This window comes from Cupressus sempervirens, chromosome 4 (assembly GCF_028749045.1).
Source record: "Cupressus sempervirens isolate cs-2001-9-10 chromosome 4, ASM2874904v1, whole genome shotgun sequence".
Lineage (NCBI taxonomy): Eukaryota > Viridiplantae > Streptophyta > Pinopsida > Cupressales > Cupressaceae > Cupressus > Cupressus sempervirens.
In genome coordinates this window covers 479,559,783-479,582,227 of record NC_143121.1, presented here as the reverse complement: position 1 = coordinate 479,582,227, position 22,445 = coordinate 479,559,783, and the positions used below count along the sequence as shown (strand labels likewise).

The 22,445-nt window shown below is 37.6% G+C and overlaps 1 protein-coding gene across 5 annotated transcripts in view; it reads left to right on the top strand.

Moving 5' to 3' along the window:
• Positions 1–22,445, top strand: part of ATH9 (ABC2 homolog 9) — a 229,610-nt gene that overhangs the window by 79,047 nt on the left and 128,118 nt on the right. For 4 of the 5 annotated variants that reach the window (XR_016363885.1, XR_016363886.1, XM_089825590.1 and 1 more), the window contains 6 exons: positions 107–232; positions 400–495; positions 740–840; positions 1,034–1,070; positions 1,510–1,728; positions 1,898–2,009. Coding sequence is in view for 3 of the 5 variants with exons in the window: in XM_089825590.1 (XP_089681716.1) it covers positions 107–232; positions 400–495; positions 740–840; positions 1,034–1,070; positions 1,510–1,728; positions 1,898–2,009 (691 nt within the window). In the remaining 2 variants the exon portion in view is untranslated. The remainder of the gene's footprint in view (positions 1–106; positions 233–399; positions 496–739; positions 841–1,033; positions 1,071–1,509; positions 1,729–1,897; positions 2,010–22,445) is intronic. The other variant, XM_089825591.1, reaches the window with a different exon arrangement.

Below are 22,445 nucleotides of genomic sequence, written 5' to 3'. Positions count from 1 at the left end.
TAAATTCCATGTGATCTTTAAGTTCCAAAACCCATAATCTTGATCCATTCAATTTTAAAAGAATATATTTTATTAAGTCTTCTAATATATGGTTGCCATTTTTCAGGAATACTTGATACCTCAGGAGTATGTAGAAGTGATGAGGACTTCAATGTTGAACAAGTGTCCCACATCTTCATATTCACAAGTCTGTGATGTGTTCACAGAAGAGCTTGGCAAGCTTCCCCACGAAGTATGTTTTGATTTTTCTCCTCTTTGAATGACGATTCATTTAGTGTGGCAAGGTATATGAAAGGAGCTGAGAAGGTTTACCCAATGCTTATGTTGATGATGTATGTTGAGGGAATGCATGCGACTTTGGTAAATGATAAAGTATGGTATTGTATGTTTCTTGTGAAGGTGTTTTCAGAGTTCAATCCCATCCCATTGGCAAGTGCTTCACTTGCTCAAGTACATGCTGCTCGCACATTTGATGGCAAGAAAGTTGCTGTCAAGGTAATCTTGAATGCAAATCATTTTCAAGAGTGCCTGAGTCAAATGTGTTTTTTCTTATCCTATGTTTCTTGTGTTGCACCTAGGTTTACATCTGCTTTGTTATTTTCTTCTGTGCTCGTGTAGAATCTGTTTCTATACCTTAGGTATAATTATTTATACATGCCTTTAAAGTTTATATGGTCTACAGTTTCATATTATTCTTTTGATACTAAAATTTTGTTCTGGTGAGATGATCTTTGTTTAGGTTCAGCACACACATTTGACCAACACAGCAGCTATTGATACTGCAACTGTGGAGCTGGTTACCAATATTCTACACTGGATTTTTCCTGCATTTGATTATAGGTATTTACCTGTTAACAATTTTTGTTTCAGTAATTCTACTTTAAGGCAAATGAATTAAAACATCTGCCCCAGTGAAAAGTTTATTGCTATTAGATTTGCGGAAGGTAAAGTTTCGATAGTTGCAGATAAATGCAGTTTATTAGGAGTTTGTAGGACATTTGCTCACCCTGATAAAAGTTTACTTAATTTGTAGGTGGTTGATTGATGAAGTGCGTGAGAGTCTTCCAAAGGTAAGTATTTTCTATTAGCACATGTAGAAGTGATATTAATCAGAATATCATCTTTAAAGCTTACTGATTTCTTTCCATTGAGTTGTATCATCATGTTTTCTTTGCTAATATGAAGACCCTAGTGAACGAAAATATAGTTCTTACTAGATATTTTTTGGTTGGAGAGTAAGGCTTGGGCAGCTGAAATGCTCAATAAGCTGATCTCTATTGAGAATTATAAAGTAGAAGTTATTTATTGAGTATATGATCCCTAGATATTACATTTGTGCCATATAATGAATACATCCTTTTCTAACATAACTAGAAATATACCTTTTGTTAACAATTTATTCTTTTTTATCATACATGGACAATTATATGCTTCAGGTTGTGTTAGCCATTTTCATCTCGGAGAATGATTTCTCTTGTCTAATAATTTGATATGTTGTTTCAACTCCAGGAGCTTGATTTCATAAATGAGGCAAAGAATAGTGAACGCTGTATTTATAATTTCAAAAGATTATCTCCTCATCTTGCCCCGTATATTTATATTCCCAATGTAAACTGGAGCTTGAGCACACCAAGATTACTGACAATGGAGTTTATGGAAGGAGTTGGAGTCACTGATGTGGATGCCATCAAGGCACTTGGGATTCGGCCAAGTGATGTTGCGAAAATTGTAAGCCCTCTAATCAATATTTATAAATTCTGATATCAAATCCCTCTATAATATTACTTTTCATACTAGAAAAACTTTTCAATATTTTATGGGAGTGAAAAAAAAAAGGCACTTGTTTTCATTTGTTTACATCTATTGGGCTAAACCAAAGTCCTCATTTATTTTGCAGATTAGCCAGGCGTTTGCAGAGATGATTTTTAAACATGGATTTGTACATTGTGATCCACATGCAGCAAACCTGATGGTTCGGGTTGCCCCGTATAGTAAAATTGGTATTCTAGGTGGAATCTTTCTCCAGTATCTCTCTGAATCTCATTGTTGGTCTGTCTTAACATTGAATTTATTTTCCTTTTTAATAATTTTATTCTTCCTTGTGTCCAATTTCATGTAGTAAGCAAGTGGTTTTTAGATCACAATGAAGTCAGTTCATTCATAACGAGTGTTTAGATTGGGCTGATTACAATCCTAATTTGACTGTGTTGGCTGACTGAAAGTGAATAGAGTACTGTATTAATATTCTTATGTTTTATTGAACTGAATTATTCTCTCTGTTTGTGATGATTTATTCATTTTAATTTTAATTTTTTTTTTGTGAGTGAAGCTTGCAAGAAAAGTGTTCTTTGGCAATGTAGAATGAAAGTGTCATGGTGCTACTGCTACAAAGCATCTCCATACCTGGTTAATCTGCAAAGACAGTTTTCCTCATTTTCTTAGTTTTCTGTTGCTATTTTTTTCCAGTTGGAGCTCGTACTAATGGGGGGAAATAAGATCTCGAGGGATGGGGTATTCTCTTACCTTTGATGAGTTAGGGATGGGGTCCTTAGTGTTGTCACTGACTCACCACTATTTAGGGACAGGGTCCTTGAATTTATAAGATTTGCAAAGTATTTCTGAAGAATTCACAACTTAATCAACTTGGGGTATTGTGTTATGTTTTATTGAACTGTGTATATATATAGTGTGTGTATATGTACACACACACACAGACACCTATATATAGAGAGATAGATAGATATAGATATACATACACACTCGTATCTGTATGTACATAAAATTTTGCAATCTTTCATAAAGCTATTCTTATATTTTGAGTAGACATAATTGTTTTAGACAATATCCCAAAAAGGGACATTACAGCCTAGTGTCCCTGTTATTTGTCTTACTACTATGGTTTTGTTACATCATTGACAATGACACAGGGGAATAAAACATATTCTTGTTCTTAACTCTCTAAAAGACCTTGTTGCATCTTTATCATCTTAGTTTCTAAGACAATCATTTAGGCAACAAGGACTATAATATTTTCATTTAGGCAACAAGGACTATAATATTTTCTTTGCTACTTTTGGAATAAAACCTTCATTGATGGCCAGGAAGTAATGTGATTTTAGCAAAGTATTGTGGTCTTCTACTTATGGTAAAACTCTATAATTGGCACCCCTCCCCCCCCCAGCCCCCGCCCCCCCCATGTCATTTATAATGCTGAAGCAACAATAACTATGTAATGAGCCTTGTTTAAATTATGTATAATTCTGACTTCTCCTGATTTATAAGGGATTGCAATTTGCAACAGAGTTTAAAATGAACACGACATACCATAGGGGGAAAAACTGATATTTTTTATATTTATTCTCAAACAGTAGTGCCAAAATGTTTAATACGATAACCAGCAGAGAGAGTACAGAAATTAACCAAGTGTTAAACTACTGCAGTATGGAGACCCTTTATTATAAATCAAAAGCTTACAAACACCATAGCATCGAGTGGTGACTGAATTCATTTGCAAGACACAACTGCAAGCTGGATGGATTGAGTTTACCATACCCGTAGCAAACCTTTGATGGAAATCTGAAAGGTGACCAAGACTCACTAGAAAGCACACCCGATAGACATCTCCCAAAACTTCTTGGAGCATGCGATTTGAACGTGGTTACTACGGAGCACAAAGAACATGCACAACACCATTCTAATCAGGAAAACGCATCCACGCTCTCCTCTATCCCACATGCCCATAATGATCAACTTGAATGCCTATCTTGTAATATCCCTATCATAAAATAGATTATTAATCAAACTATTGTTAATGGGCCAATTGATTTAATTTATCTCGGACCCATTTTTGTTTTGTTTCCATAGTTTGTGTTGCCGTTGGCTATCTTTGTACATCCTCGCAATGTTTTTCTCGACGGGTATTTAGCACAGCTTGTAGGTAGTCTTTAGGTATGCATTTTGATTTATTTCTTCATATTGCGAATTCTTGTTGGAGTTTTGGATTGTTTGCCATTTTGGAAGTGAAAGATCTTCCTTGTTTGGCTCGCGCGGTTTGGTGGGATTCAACCCTCACCCTATTTCATTATTGCATGTAATACTTCGCTCAGATTTGGCAAATCGGAGCACCATCTTTTGGCAAATACTGAAGGTTACTTGTGTTCTAATTTCCATTATTGTTTGATTCTATCTAATAAATTTGGATCTCTAAGTTTAGATTGCATTATTGAGTTTTCCCTCCATTTGTACACCATTCATCTTTCTGTACTCTAGGAGAATAGTCAAACAAGAATAATACACCACTGTACGACATCCTTGTGTTCCGTACAACCTTCTTATTGCACAGTATAATTGACCATACGACCCTCCTATTGCATGGTATCTTTGATCGTACGGCCTTCTTGTTACACATCCATCCATTCATGTCGTACTTCCTCTCCAACACCTCCACCGTACAACAAATTGATCCACTGTACCACCCTGCCATTTACCATCATACGACCTTGCCATTTACTACCCTACGGACTGTTCTAGCTGCCACCGTACGACTTGTCCTGGCCACTGTACGGCCTATTCTGGCCACCGTACATGTTGGTTATCAAAACCGTAGATAAGAATCCTACGAGCCTTGCCTACTCAATGTTGGGATGTCTAATTGGTTGTGGCCAACTTGATAGGATTAATTGATTTGATTTAGATGCTCTGCACTTTTGGCTTTGCAAAACCAAGGCTTGTACACTTGATCCTGTACAACAAAACTTGGATCCAAGATGTTTTATAGCGAATAGATATAATGCAAAGACAATCTCCTTAAATGGCAAGATTCTAAGGAAAACTTCTAGATTGCGAATGGTAAATATTGATCTTTGAATTTTGATTACTTTAGTAAAGTTGTGAATTGCTGAAAGAAATTTTTAAAAATAATTACTAAAACAAATAAATATCAAACCCTTTAAAGAAAAATATTAGAAAATTGCCAGCATATAGATTGAGAAATATGAACAGTTTTAATGATCAGTGCTGAAACTTAAATGGGCAATAGAGTCAAAAGTATATGTTCTCACATACAACTTTATGATATTAGGTATATTGTATCTATAAACAATGCAGTTATCACGATGCGTTGAATTGTTTTGTTTTATGCATATTTAAACCAGTCTATGACGTTTTAACCTTTATGCGGACAAAATAGATACAAATAAAGAAAACAATAATATTTCAAGATATTTGTATTTGTCAGATTTAAATAGCAGCAAACAATTCGATCTACTTATCGTGATAATGAATTGTAAATAAATAAAGAATAAAATGATCGCAAAGGACAGACTATATAATATTTAACTCTAGAGCAAATGGAATTCTTATTGATTATACTGCAAAAAATTCATGTTGAAGACACCCAAATGTTGATGCTCCACTCAGCACAATTTCTTACAGTATTTGAAATGTATGTCCAATAATCTCAATATCCAGGAGTTTAGTTCAACTTTAATCCTCTCAGAAGAGAAATTTAATAATTTATGCTTTAGGAATGTCAAGAGCTTTTTGAAAGTATATTGAATGGTAATTTGTTTGATTTTCATGTCATGTATTTATAGAGCACTAGGAGACGTCAATTGTTCAACCAAACATTGCAACCTTTCATAAAGAAAAACTAATCAATATTAAATATGATTTAAAAGACTATTTGAAAATAATTGACACTTGTATCCTTCTTGCGGCTTATAACATTTGCCGCATTCTCTCACGCCTGTGGTAGCCTTTTTTGTGCGATTCTTATCCATTGAGTATCAACCGCGAGCCATATTCCGCAAGACCTTTTCATTTGCGTGAATCCCTCCTTTATCGCACACCTGTTAACACTCTTGACAAGGCCATCTGTTCTCTAGACCGCTTTGACTATCTTTGCCTCATTCTATATCTTAGGATCATAATATTGTCGTATGCGTGAGACGTCACATAGAGATTATGCCGCATATTCGAGTATCTCCATTGGAATGATTTGAAGCACCATGATACTTTCCTAACTTTAGACGACTCCTTCATCCAAGCGCACACCTACCATAAATATTCAAAATGCTATAAATAAACAACATCAACAATAATTTTATCAGAAATATTTATCAGAAAGCCCTGTGAAAAAAATCTGACAATGAAGAACAAGTTCGATCTTATGGATTGCGGATATTTTCTTTGCCGCGAAGAATTTTTATGCTCAACCTTCATGGGCTAAGGGCAATCTCTAACATCTTTTCTGAAAACTGTAATGAACATTAGACAGCGGCAGATGATAGCTGCAGAGAATTTCATGAATATGACGCACCATGCATCATTGGCATACAAATATACTTCATTCATATGATCATGGTTGTGGGAGTAGCTTTGTTCAATATCGAAATCCAGTACACAAAACTGCATAGACAGAGGCAGAAGGAAATGCTTCACATTGGTACAAACAAATTTGCTACATGGGTGTGAGACTCTCAATTTATCAATCTTGAATATATGTAAGGTGGATATTTCTCTTTTACTATTGTGTAATAAACTGATATTTGTAGCACACACCCAAAATCTAGAATACTGTCTCTGCATTAATCATTTATGTCAATCTGAACAGGATATGTCTAAAACAAGATTTACAAGTAACAACATATTCTTTTGTCAGATCTTAGTACAATACACATACGCCTTTGCCAATTACATGAAATCGGATTATCATGCAACCTCCCAATATATTCTTATTCGAGACAAATCTAGATTTAGTAATTGTCACAATATATCATTCAAGATCACTTAGAATGGCTAGTTTTGTTCCCTGTACTGTTGGATGTGCAAAGATTTTGAATTAAATTGAAACAGATAATACTGCTATTGGTTGAATTTGTGTTGTCTTTACTGTAGTCGTCATACCTAGTGCCAACTCCTTCTAGTTGATGCCTTATCCTGTACACTTTGCTGTAAAAAGATTCATAGTTACAACTGTATAATCAATATTATAATCAACATCATCATATTCTTCTCTGGACCAAATAGTCTTTTGCAGTTTGGCTCCTTCTATGGATAGCCCAAGTCATCACTTCAAAGTCTATTCAAATATACATAAATATCCAAACCCTTTCATTGTCTAGATTTATATTTGTTCATTCTTCAAGATCGAAGAATGGAGACTATAATTTTGAGCTCCATCACTACGGACCACTCTTACTCCCATCGTATAGCTTAACACTAACCCTACACTTCCATTTCCTGTTTGTACACCTTCCACTTCCTCTCTCCCCACCGTACGACCCCTTTCATCATCTTGGCACAGTGAAATTAGTGGTCATTGAAGGAAAAAAGAAATCACTTCACCTCCTATTGGGAAGAGGATTGTTACAGTGGTATCAGAGCTTCAATCCTGCTAGCCTGTGGACAGTGAATGAGATTTTATAGCTGGAAGAGAAGAAGAACCCATTTCGTTGATATAATGGCTATCGAACTGGAAACCACAACTACCGAACTCGTGGCACTACTGAGAGAACTTGCGAGGAATCAGGCATAGATCAATGATACTCAACGACTCATGGAAGAGACTCTAAAGAAGTTGGCTGACAGTAAAATATCCGGATAACAAAATAGTCATAGCGCGGACTTGGTGTCGGGTAAAGAGAACCCTCATCCAACATGCTCTCGACCTTCCATGCCATCTTTTCCCGCACAGACGGAGACACCACTTGGAGGGAAGCAACCGACCTTTGAAAAAATGCAAGAGCAATTGAGAGAAGATTGGAAGAATGCGGATTTGGAGGAAGATATATCCTACAAAGATTATGCAGATCTGATAATGAGATATTCAAGAGGCGAAAACAGAGGATATTTTAATGATGATCTCAAGAGGAAGTTGAGTAAAGTAAATCTGTCACCATTTGATAGATTTGGATCCATATCTGTGCAAGTGTGGGTAATGAAGTCACATACGTACTTCCAGCTTAATCCCATGCCAGAAGAAGAAGCAATTAAATTTGCGGCCTTACACTTGGAGGGAGTTGCGCATGAATGGTGGCATCACGACACCATCACATTGGGGCATGATCAAATAAATACCTATGTGGAATTCATTGAGAGATTGATAGATCAATTTGACGGTAAAGATCCAAAATTCAATTTTAAAGATTTGGCACAACTGAGGCAAACTGGGTCGATTGACCAGTATATTGTAGAATTTCAAAAACTCTCTGTTTGGTCATTGACATTTCTGAAAGAAGACGAATAGTACTCTTCATGGACGGATTGACAGAACCATTGAAGGGGTTGGGTAAAAGGGTTTAATCCTACCACCTTGTCGGAGGCCATTAAGAAGGCAAGGAGTATGGCATCATCAACAACATTATCCTCACGAAGTTACTCACATTCCAAACCGTTTGTGTTTTCAAGGGATAAAGATAACAAACCTCCACTAAGTAAGCCTTTGCTGGACGAAGCTACCAGACAGGAGCTCTGAAGGAAAAAACTATGTTTCAACTGCAAAGGACCATGGGAACATGGGCATAGGTGCCTCGGGAAAGGAAAAATCCACTACATTGAGGTTGTGTCCGATGATGAGGACGAACAGGAAGATATACCCTCCGAAGACAACCAACCCCACGAAGACACCAAAATGGTTAGCTTGAAATGTATGGAAAGAATTGCAACATTGGTGCGGCGCGGAGGAACTATTGCCTTTGCTAGTAGCCCAAGGTGCATGGTATTTTGTGTACGGGGAACCCTTCAAGGACAAAGGGTTATGGTGATGCTTGATAGCGGAGCCACTCTAAATTTCATAAACTCATCTCTGTTGAAACGAAGAGGTCTTCCTATGAAGACGCACGCAGGATTCTAGGTCAAGGTTGCCGAAGGGACTCTTCTGCCCTGCACACAACTTGTTCCTTAGCTAAGTATCACAATGGCGAATCACACGGTGACTGAGGATTTCGTCATAGTTGACCTTGATGACATGGAGGTTATTTTGGGCATATAATGGATGTAGACACTTGATGAATATACTCAGAGCTTCAAGTGGATGGATTTCACTTTTTTTGTCGATGGAGAGAAGGTTGTTCTCCGCGGAATGAAAAATGAGGGTCCGAAGGAAGTTTTTGCACATCGGATGGAGGCAATTTTTCGGCGTGATGATGTTGCTTGGGGTACACACTGTTTTGTCTCGGCAGAACTTATAAAAGGGCAACAGACACCTTCCCAGAATGATGATCTCCAAAATATCTTGAGCGATCATGATAAAGTTTTTATAGACATTCCTCCTAGCATATCGCCTCATCGGGGGTTCGAACATACTATTGAGTTGGAAGCAGGAGCCAGGCCTATCATAACCACACCCTACTGTCATCCCAAGAAATTCAAAGATGAGATCAAAAAGACAATTCAAGAACTGCTAGAGAAAGGATGGGTCCGTCCCAGTTCTAGCCCTTTTGTGTCATCGGTGGTATTGGTAAAAAAGGACAAGACGATGCGTGCGTGTGGACTACTGTGCGTTGAACAATAAAACAATAAAGAATAGATATCCCATTCCAAGGATAGATGAGTTGCTAGATGAATTACATGGTGGAGTCTATTTTTTGAAAATAGATCTCTATTTGAATACCATTAGATCTGCATGAGGGAGGAAAACGTGGAAAAGACGGCTTTTCGTTTTCACTACAGGCATTATGAGTTCCTGGTCATGCCGTTCGGATTAATGAATGCACTTGCTACATTCCAATCATGCATGAATCGCATCTTCAACCAACAATTATGTAAGTACTTAGTGGTATTTTTTATGACCTTATTTATAGCAGGACATGGGAAGAGCACCTGAAGCATCTAGATGAAGTCGTAAGGAACATGAAGGATCAGTCTTTGTTTGCCAAGCAATCCAAGTGTGAATTCGGTATGACAGAAATATTGTACCTGGGACATGTCAGTAAATATGGCGTTCAAGTTCATTAGGAGAAGATTCAAGCTATCCTTGATTGGCCTCCCCCAAAATCACTCACGGAGTTGGGATGACTTTTTGGATTGTGCAGTTATTACCGAAGGTTTGCAAAAGGGTTCTCTCCGCACAATACACCACTGACAAATCTAACAAGAAAGGGGTCCTTCTAGTGGAATGAAAAGGCACAACTCACTTTTGATAAGTTGAAAGAAGCAATGAGCACTTGTCCCATGCTTGCTTTACCTGATTTCACTCGACTGTTCATTATGGAGTGCGACACATCCGAAGAAGGCATTGATGCAGTACTGATGCAAGATAGACACCCCATAGCCTATGAGAGCAGGAAGCTTACACAAACAAAACGCTTATATTCCATCTACGACAAAAAGATGTTGGCCATCGTACATGCACTAACCAAGTTCTAGCAGTATTTGGTGGGTGCCAAGTTTGCCATTTGTACGGATCACAATAGTTTGAGATACTTTCTGGAGCAACGGGACTTGAACGAGAGGCAATAAAAATGGGTAAAGAAGGTTCAATCTTTTGATTTTGAGATTGAATATGTGAAAGGAAAGAACAATGTGGTTGCAGATGCTTTGTCTAGGAAACTCGCCATCTTCTTACTAACCCAGATTTTAGCTGACTGGAAAGCACATTTGTTGGTAGAGTATTCCAAAAAGACATTTTCCTGTGAGCTAATGGATGACAACACCCAGGATGATTAGTACGAAGTGGTGGATGACATCATTTACTATAAGAATCAGATATTTTTAGTACTGGAATTCAAATTGAAGTAGAAAATCTTGAAGGAGGTACACGACTCACCTTTGGTAGGACACTCAGGCTTCCTCAAAATGTAAAGAATCTTAGGGAGAGGTTTTTATGGAAAGGACTTAAAGGAGACATATTGCAATATGTAAGAGTGTGTGCGATCTGCGAGCAGAACAAATCCGAACATACTCTACCTGTCAAGTTACTGCAACCTCTACCAATTTCAGAACATAAGTGGGAAAGTATCTCGATGTATTTCATAACTGGACTTTCCAAGGTGAACGGAAAGGATTGTATCTTCATGGTGGTTGACAGATTGACAAAGTACAAATTGACAAAGTACGCACATTTCTTGACCATCCCCTTAGATTTTTAGGCCACACAAATTGCCGATCTGTTTTTTAGAGTCTTTCGTCTGCATAGGTTACCTCGAAACATTATCCATGATTAGGATGGGCGATTCATCAGTATCTTCTGGACAAAACTGTTTCAGTTTGCAAGGACAGAATTGTCACCAAGTACTAGTTATCACCCTTAGAGGGACGAACAAACGAAGATTGTGAACAAGTGGCTCGAAGGTTACCTTCGGAACTACGTTTCGGCACAACAAGCGTGGTTCAAATGGATATGCCTAGGGGAATATTGTACAATACTATGTACCACATGTCCATCGGGATGACACCATTCAAAGCTCTATGCAAGTACGAACCCCTCTCCTTCATTGACATAGTTTTGGGAGACAGTCGCACACCAAGGGCGAGAGATCGGCTTTAGGAGGGACAAGACATCCTAAGATACTTGAAGGAAAGCTTATAATGGACATAGAATCAACAAAAGATGTACGTCGACAAACACTGAATAGAGAGGAGTTTCAAAGTAGGAGACTTGGTGTACCTTAGGCTCCAACCATACTGATAATCCTCATTGAAAGGAAAGGGAAAAGAAAAATTGAAGCCACGATTTTATGACCCCTATCGTGTAGTGCGCTACATCGGTGAAGTCGCCTACAAGCTGGAACTTCCAGAAGGAAGCCGTATTCATAATGTTTTTCACCTTTCCTGCTTGAAGAAAGCTTTGGGATAGAACATCATGTAGCTACAGACCTTCCGCCGCTCAATGAAGAAGGAAAGCTCATATTGGAACCAATAGAGATTATTGAAGTACATGAGAAGACCCTACGGAACCGAACGATGAAGGAATATTTTGTATGCTGGAAACACTTGCCGCTGGATGGCGCAGGTGAGCACATTCTACAGCATCCGACATTGCGTTTGCTTGAGGACAAACAAATTTTGGGATGAGAGGACTGTAATATCCCCGTCATAAAATAGATTATTAATCAAACTATTGTTAATGGGCCGATTGATTTAATTTATCTCAGACCCATTTTTTTCCCCGTAGTTTGTGTTGCCGTCGGCCATCTTTGTACACCCTCGGAAAGTTTTCTTTGATCGGTATTTAAGCACGACTTGTAGGTAGTCTTTAGGTATGCATTTTGATTTATTTCTTCGTACTACAAATTCTTGTTGGAGTTCTGGATTGTTCGCCATTTCAGAAGTGAAAGATCTTCTCTATTTGGCGTACACGGTTTTGGTGGGATTCAACCCTCACCCTATTCTGTTATTGCATGTCATACTTTGCTCAGATCTGGCAAATCAGAGCACCATCTTTTGGCAAATACTAATTGAAGGTTACTTGGTTCTAATTTCCATTATTGTTGGATTCTATCTGATAAATTTGGATCTCTAAGTTTAGATTGCATTATTGAGTTTTCCCTCCATCCACACACCATTCATCTTTCCGTACTCCAGGAGAATAGTCAAACAAGAACAATACACCACTGTACGACATCCTTGTGTTTCGTATGACCTTCCTATTGCATAGTATAATTGAATGTATGACCCTCCTTTTGCATGGTATCTTTGACCATATGACCTTGTTGCACATCCATCCATTCACGCCGTACTTCCTCTCCACCACCTCCACCGTACAACAAATTGATCCACCGTACGACCCTGCTATTTACCATCGTACGAACTATTCTAGTTGCTACTGTACGACTTGTCCTAGCTGTTGTACGACCTATCCTGGCCATTGTACGACCTGTCCTGGCCACCGTATGGACCACTCTTACTCCCATCGTACAGTTGAACACTAACCCTACACTTCCATTTCCTGTCCGTACACCTTCCATTTCCTCTCTCCCCACCGTACGACCCCTTTCATCAACTTGGCATAGTGAAAATTAGTGGTCATTGAAGGAAAAAAGGAATCACTTTACCTCCTACCGAGAAGAGGATTATTACATATCTTTGCAATCTTGGCATGATACTAGTAACTAAGGGTGCGACGTAGATTGTGATCGATTCCCAAACACTCACCAACCTATAGAAACACTACCAACAATTACACGAGAAGAATACGCTTGAAGTATTGAGGAGAGAAGGATAGGTGTTGCGTCCTATTCCCAGCATGGTAAGGGATTTCGTCCTTCCATGAGAAAACCAGATAACCTTGCAGGAGGAAAAAACTCTAAATCATTTGCATCACACTCCTTGCCAAACATCCCCCATAACACTAGCCTCACCGCGGAGCAAAGATGCATTACATCTTCCAAATGAGCATTACACCATCCATGGTGGAAGTTGGTAATGTAGCTACCAGCATGCGAAAACATCAATTGACTAAGGTCACGCAAGCAAAGACTACCACTTGGACATGGGGAAGGAATGAAGTGCAATGAGGTGGACTTAGAATATTCTAAAGTTGTAAGCTTTGCAATCAAAAGACCTCTCCGAATATAAGGTTGCTACCTGTGAGGCTGTCTAGTCGGTTGCCACCAAAAAGAAATGTGCATATTTGGTCAGTCTGTCTACTACCACAAAAATGCTGTCTTTACCTTAAAGCTTTGGAAGACCTGTGATGAAGTCCATGGATATGCTCTCCCACTTGTGCTCCGAAATTGGTAAGGGTTGCAGTATACTAGCCAGGTGTACATGTTCAGATATTTTTGTTGGCAAAGTACTCCCTAACATGACAAAGGACATCGTCTTTAAGACCCTTCCATGTAAACCTCTCACGTATCTGCTTGTAGGTCTTAAAGTACCTATGATGTCTTGTTGTAGGGCTATCGTGAACTACATGCATAATTTGTTCCTTCAATTTGGATTTAGAGACCAAATAAATCCTATTTTTGGAATAAATAATATCATCTATCACCGTGTACCTGTCATCTTGAATATGTCCTTCCATAACCTTGCAAGCGAAGGTATTTTTGGAATACTCAACTAATAGGTGAGATTTCCAATTAGTTGAAATCTATGATATGGAACAACAAGTGAAATTGGCTGGTCTCCTAGATAAGGCATTTGCAACTACATTGTTCTTCCCTTTGATATACTCAATGTCAAAGTCATAAGCTTGGATCTTGCTGATCCACTTTTGTTGCCTCTCATTTAGCTCCCTTTGGGCCAAGAAAAAACACAAACTATCATGATTTGTACTTACCATGAAATGTTCACCCACCAAGTCTTGTCTGAATTTGGCTAGGGCATGCATAATAGCAAACATCTTTTTGTCATAGGTGGAGTATAATTTCTCACAACCTTTCAGTTTCTTGCTCTCATAAGCAATAGGACGTCTATCTTGCATTAGTACTGCCCTGATCCCATCACTTGATACATCACACTCCAAAATGAATGGTCTAGAGAAATTACTAAAATTGGGCACATGCTCATTACCCTCTTGACTTTATCAAATATCACTTCCAAATCTGTAGACCACCTGAAAGCCCTTGCCTTTGTGAGATCAGTAAAAGGTGTTGCAATTTGTGGGAATCCCTTCACAAAACTCCTATAGTAAGAACAGAGCCCAAGGAAACCTCTCAAATCTGACACATTCTTTGGTGGTGGCCAATTTAGAATAGCCTGAATCTTTTCCTGATGCACCTTAAAACTCCATTTGCACCAAATATGTGCCCTAAGTACACAATCTCTATCAATCCGAACTCGCATTTGGACTCTTTAGCAAATAATGAGTGTTGCTCCATAATTCCTAGTACCTCCTCCAAATGTTGCAAGTGTTCCTCCTAGGTCTTGGTAAAAATTAGAATATCATCAAAGAATACTAAAACAAACTTATGCAATTACCTCTTGAATATGTGATTCATGCATGACTGGAATGTAGCAGGAGCGTTTGTGAGCTTGAACGAAAAATTCATAGTGGTCATAATGACACCTAAATATCGTCTTATGTACATCCTCCTCATAAACCTTAATATGATAGTAACCTGAACGAAGGTCAATTTTCGAGAAGTAGACAACTCCATGTAGCTCATCCAAAAGCTCATCAATACGGGGTATAGGATACCTGTTGTTAATAGTCCTCGTGTTCAAATTTTGTAATCTATGCACATACACAAAGACCCATCCTTCTTCTTGACCAAAACTATGGATGAAGCAAATGGTCTAGAGCTTGGCCTTATGTGTCTCATGTTAAGTAACTCCCAAATAGTCTACTCTATCTCCTCCTTTCCTTCGATGACCATTTAGTGTCATAATAACTGGCTTGGCTCCTTCCTCCAAGTCTATCACATGCTCAAACCCATGATCAGGAGGTATACTAGGAGGAATGTCACCAAAAAATCCCTTGTGTTTATTGAACATAGCTTGAATATCAATGTGATGCTGCTGTCCCAAGTTTGAATGAGACTTGGTGGTCTGAATCAGACTTGGTGGAGATAAAACAATGTGCTGCCCACTCAATACCCTCATGTCTCAAAATGGATTCCATCCTATGAGTTGAAACGATCTTGAGACCCCTGTTAGTCATAGCTCTGAGGATGACCTATTCCTCACCTTCCATAAACTCGATCTGTAACAACCCCCTTTTTCAGGTCTTAACTAACAACCCCCTTTTTCGGGTCTTAACTAACAACTAGTATATCATAGAAATAGAGTTACTACTTCATATTCATGAGAAGACAGTTATTACAATTATGTACATGTGAATGAGATTAATGGTTACAATCAGTTTAACGGAAATTTTATAATTAACAATTGATAGCATCATCAATAAATCTAAATAAAGAATTAAAGTTGTACATACCCTAAATTTCGAATACCGGAATCCACCTAGGGTAACATCTACAAAACCTAGGTTAATCCACATATACCACTTAGGGCACGAATAGTTATACCACTATATCGTAAAGACAAATACCATTTAGGACATCAAATACCACTATATCATCCCTTTTCTTTATGTTGCTAACTATGGCAATGACATATAGTTAGAAGATATGTTCATAATCATTATTCACATGAATGAAAGACAAAAATAACAACCATCAGATAAGCCTATCTAATGCATACAGATATATTTCATGTTCAAATGGAAGATCAACTAATCTAATTGGATACCAAATTACATTGACGAGAAAAGTTGATTTCATTGTAGGGAATAACTGATATCAACGATATAATTCAATTTAACATATCTTCAACTTGTAATTTCAAATATCATAAAAGTAAAATACATGTTACCAACAAATGTTTGAATGCATAACTTATCTTTGTCTTGTGCATGTCTTGGCATCTGGTGGAGAAGGGAAACATTGTCACTGGCTTAACCTCCCAACCGCAGACCCTTTAAATATTAAAATATCATCATAATAGTTAACTAACATGCCAACTTCATATGAAATTATAACGATTAACCATTGTACCATTTCACATGATCATAACTAATTTTATTTGTCAACTGACTTCACAGGAAAACTCAACGACTTTATGAACAATTTTAAATTGAGCCAAAAATTGAGATGTAACACAATTTATCTTTGATCATGATTAGTGTTGTACCTACCAAGAGTTTGGAGCCATTTCAAACCCAAAATGGCATCCATTCCACCTAACTCAATCATATAAAAATCTGATACGAGATTATAACTCACCCTTAACTTCAAGCAATGAAACCATTCCTGAACACTTAAGAAGACCACCCCCAACAACCTTGAGATCGAAATATGGAGCTGTATTCACCTGCAATTTTCTCTTTGCCTCTATAGAAGTGCTGATGAAGTTATGTAGCTCCTGTATCCACCAAGCAAACCATTCACTGCCCTTTGACTACTCCCTTAAGATGAATAAGACTACTTGTAAGATCTCCAGAGAGGGTAGCAACTGTAGATGGCTGATCTGGAACCTGTTTATCTACCTTTCCCGACTAGGGCTGCTCATGAACATCATCCTCACTGTCATCAGATTTGTCATGACCATTTTTTTCATCTGAGACTACTTCAATAAAGGGAACCTTGCCTTTCCCTCTGCATCTATGATCCGGTGACCAAGCTTCCTTGCATGTAATACATAAATTTCTCCTCCTTGGCTTGTTTCTTGTCTCAAAATCAGTTTTAGGTGGGTCACCTTTATTCTGATTTGATGATTTCAGATTGGTTTTGGATCCGTTGATAGGCTTTTTGGAAGGTTGAACCGCTAAAGATGAGCTATCCAAATCAAGTGCCATCTTGATTGCATCCTATAAAGTACTTGGTTTCAACACCTTGACGAATCCCTTGAATTTTTCACTCAATCCCTCCATGAACAACATTACCTTTCTGTTTTCAGTCATGTCTGGGACCAGGACAGATATCCTCTAAAATTCATCAATTTAGGTATCCAAGGATCCACTGTGCTTGAGCTGAGCTAATTCCTTGTAGTAAACCTCTATGTCCTTCCTATCAAATCTGCTAATTAGTTTATTGCTAACTCCTCATATTAACTAATCATATTATGATCTTGGGTTACCAATCCATGGTGCCACCAATCATAAGTTGATCCCTCTAAATGCATGATAGCAAACTTGATTGTGTCGGTTTCAAACATGGGTTCAAGTTTGAGAAAAGTATCCAATTTTTTTACCCAAACCTTGGCTGTAGTTTTCTCGCTACCATGGAATATTGGTAATGAGAGCTTTTTCATAGCATGTTTTAAATCTCTATAAGGGGTCCTTGGCCTCCTATCTTGTCTAGCTTTCATCATCTCCCTTCATTGATTCATATATTGGATGAAACTTAAAGCCGCCTTAGCGTTGTCTAGAAACATGCCCCATTCAACATATATAGCCATGACATCTTCAGGTATGTCTCCTACCACTCTTGTATTAACAACCTCACCATGTTCAACGAAAATCGGCATTAGATGCCTATTTGCAGTTCAAGTGAATGTCTCTCTGCCTCGTGGTGATCCAACTACACCCCCACCCACATTGCGATGACTTTGGGGTCTTCTAGGCCTAGTATTCATCTGCTGTATGGCTTGTGTGAGTTGCTGCAAGACGGTAGCAACTTGATTTTGTCCATCTCCCAGAGCCCTTAGGGCGTCTGTTGCTTCTCTATCCGCCTCCTCTCTTGCATTTGGAACCCTTCCAGCCATGGAATGTACTCCAATGACCTCTGAAACTGTTTTGCCTTCAGGAATTGATGGAGGTTTCTGAATTCCACACGGTTCTTTGTTGTATTGTCGCAGTCAAGAAGAAAATCCACAAGGCAGTAGGATTACTGCTTTGATACCACTGTAATGAGCCTTGTTCAAATTATGTATAATCCTGACGTCTCCTAATTTGTAAGGGATGCAATTTGCAACAAAGTTCAAAATTAACACAACATACCATAGAGGTTAAAATTGATATTATTTATATTTATCTTCAAACAGTAGTGCCAATATGATTAATACGATAACCAATAGAGAGTACAAAAAGTAACTAAGTGTCAAACTACTGTAGTATGGAGACCCTTTATTATAAATAAAAAACTTACAAACACCATAGTGTCCAGTGATGACTGAATTCATTTACAAGACACAACTAAAGCTGGATGGATTGAGTTTATCAGACCTGTAGCAAAGCTCTGATGGAAATCCAAAAAGTGACCAAGACTCATTGGAAAGCACACCCGATAGACATCTCCCAAACACTGCTAGAGCACGTGATTTGAATGTGGTTACCACGGAGCACAAAGAGCATGCACAACACCATTCTAATAAGGAAAACACATCCATGCTCTCCTCTACCACGTGCTTGCAATGATCAACCCGAATGCTTATCGCTGCAATCTTGGCACGATACCAGTAACTAAGGGTGCTACACAAATTGTGATTGATTCCCACACACTCACCAACCTACAAAAACACTACCAACAATTACACGAGAGGAATAAGCTTGAAGTACTAAGGAAAGAAGAATAGAGGCTACGTCCTATTACCAACATGGTAAGGGATTTTTTCCTTCCATGAGATAACCAAATTACCTTGCAGGAGGAAACAACTTTGAATCGTTCGCATCCAACTCCTTGCCAAACATCCCCCATAACAATAGCCTCGTCGTGGAGCAAAGATGCGTTACACCTTCCAAACCAGTGATATAGCAACCATGGCAGAAGTTGGTGACATAGCTGCCAGCACAAAAAAACATCAATTGACCAAGGCTACGCGAGTAGGGACCACCACTTGAACACGTGGAAGGAATGAAGTGCAATGAGGCAGACTTAGAATATTCTAAAGTTGTTATTTACTTCCACACTCGAGTCACCCCCTTATAATAAAAGACTTAGGTCTATCTGGGCGTGGGATAGGCTAAGTGTCGCCCAAGGCAAATCAATTGGAATAAACTTTCTCAATCCTCTTCTCCAAAGAAACTGTTAATATTGCGAATAAACTAGGGATACCTATTTTGACAATACTTTCCAGAGAAGTACAATACATTAGTTTTGCTTGTGTAGTGATATCTTCTAGAAGACATATAATGTTTCTCTATTGCATTCGAGACATTAGAATCTGCTTACTTTAAAGGATGCTATGGAGCTTAATAAACCCTATATATTCACAACCTCCTATGGAAAATCAATTTGAGATCAATGGAGTGTCCCTTTTTGGGATATTCCTAATTTTTACCCTAAAATAGCAATTCCAACATAAGTTGAGAAATGTGATATATTTATAAATATAACAATGATAACACTATCAATTGGAAAGCCATTTATGGGATAATCTTGGTTTAAATCCTGCTGAAAAATTCTCTAAAAACTCTTTTCAATTGCAAGTGCTTGTGAACCAAAATGCCAAGTGAGTTACTTGCCCAAAGATTCTTCTTCGAGTTTTTGAAAAAAACAGTGATTTTAAACCATAAACTCCCAAGTAAATGCAAAAAAAAGTTGTTATTTTTGTATAAAAAGTCCTCCAAATCCATATAGTTTATTAGTTACTAACATTTTGACCATATACTTCTTGACAACACTTTAAATCTAAAAGCTTCATCGTAAATGGAGATATAGATATTTTTAATCCTTTTTGATACCTAGTTGGCTATGTGGATAATGGTTGATTTGGTTTCTTCCCTATTTAGAATCAACAAAGCTTGGATGGCATCTGTTAGCAAAAGTTCGAGCTCCTTAGACAACTTTCATTCACAATATTTCTTCGTTTGGGAGGCCTTTGTTTCAGATCCACTGTATATTATCGTTCTCCCTTATGTGTTTTTTGTTGGTATTTAGGAGTACCAGGGGGTGTCAGTACTAATAGGTAGTCCACTAATTTAACCACTAGTCCAATGAACCTTAACAACTTCCAAAACTTGAAACAAATAACTGATGCAATGCAGTAAAAGAAAACAACATCAATTATCCACAAAATCATCACACATGACACAATGATTTTTGTATGTGGAAACCCTCGGCTAGAGAGACAAAACCACTGTGGGGATGACACCCACAAGTCCTTCACTGCAGTAAATAGGTTTGTCCTGTTAGGAGCTATAAATACCCTTTTTGAGGGTTCACCTTGTTAAGAGTGATCTGTACACTGTTAGGAGTACAATTAGATCTATTAGGATCTACATTGCGTGAGGATTTTAGAACACCTTTTGAGTGTCCACCATGTTGAGAGATTTATACAAATAGACTGGTTAAGGTCCACCCACTTAAGGGATTTCCCTTCCTGCGACTATTTGGAAACAAAAAGTTAAGTGATCTGGATGTAGCACTCCTTGCCTGTCAGACATAATCTGTTCACTACACTCTAACTCTGCTCTCTGTTTCCACCTCAACCCTAGTGTCATGTCCCTATATTTATAAGATTTTATAATAAATAAATAATAGTCAAATATATAATAATAAATTATATTATAATTTATTACTATATATTATAAACATAATAAGAAACTAATAACATATAATATATATCACATAATTATAATGCAATTAATATAATTATAAAAATATATAGATAAAATATATTATAAATATAAATCAAACAATTATAATAAATATATTATTTAATGAACCGAAGGTTGCAACCTAATCAGAATGGTCAAAATCTCACATCAAATGAGCTATATAAGGAAGATCATAGGAAATAGAAAAGATATACCTGAGAAATCACATAACAGATAGAAAAGGCAGTTGGAGGGGGAGAAAACTTATACAAGCCACAATATTATATGGAATCAACGGGAGTGCTAAGAGAAAGAAGATGCCCAGTCAGCAATCTAAGATACACAATTATAAGTTTAATTAATAAGAGATACTTGAAGATAGCCGACAGATATGACTAAGGGTGGATCCATTCCAATGTTGCCAAAAATCAATGAAAGAAAATAGAAACCCATTGAACAACAAATTTTCACCAGCGAACAATGACCAAAGGAGAAATATGGAGAACATTGTGCAGAAAGGTGAAGCTTTCCATATACATATATATACATACGCTGACAGAGAACCATAGATGATCTATAGTATAGAGACAACCAGCGAATGGAAGGGAAGAATGACATTTATTAGTAAGATGCATATTCTGAGTTTGCCAGTTCTCATCTACAAAGCACCAACAAATTACTTAGGAAGTCCATATAAGTGCAGTCAGCATTCAGGCAATGAATGATTAACAACAGTTCCAACTTCCAAGTATTACATCAACATCAGATATGAGATCCAACTGGACATTTGGCTCAGCGGGAGACAACACACATTAGATATTTTTTATATTACTACTATATCCTTCACGGGTTCCTCGTTGAGAGCAGCATATAAAATACATTCGATATTAACGAACAAGAAGAATATACAACGGCAATATGGAAGAACGATAATCACAGAACAAACGGATATGATAGGAGAAATTTCAGATTGCAGGGAAAAAACTCTTCTTGACATCTTAACCACCAAGTCCAAATTAGCATATATTACTAAGTTGGCCATTGGAATGTAAGGAAGTAAGAAATAAAAGATGTATCAGTACATTCAATAGGGAATCAGAACATCTAGAAGAACAAATAAATAGGAGTATCAATATTCCAAGTCTCCCATCAGATTATTCCGTTTGCAACTTGGCATCCAGTTTGAGAATTTACACAATATTCAGAAGTCATAAAGAGATCTTGTATCGTCACAGATCACACAGTGATAACTAATAAAGGAAGGTTCTGAAGTGAAGACAGGGAAATAAGGAATTAGCAAAATATTAGTATCTCTCTGCATCAAAGGTTGCATATAGCCACTGGGAACATATAGCTATTCAGAAAGGGAAAAGGAGACGTCAATGTAGTCTTAGTAGATTATTATATTCAAACCCAACACCATTATCCCAGTCAGTAGCAAGCATTCTAATATCCATTGAACTCAATAGTAAAGGAAATGTAATTGTTTGGAAACCGATTAGCGTCTATCTTGTAAGTTCAAAAA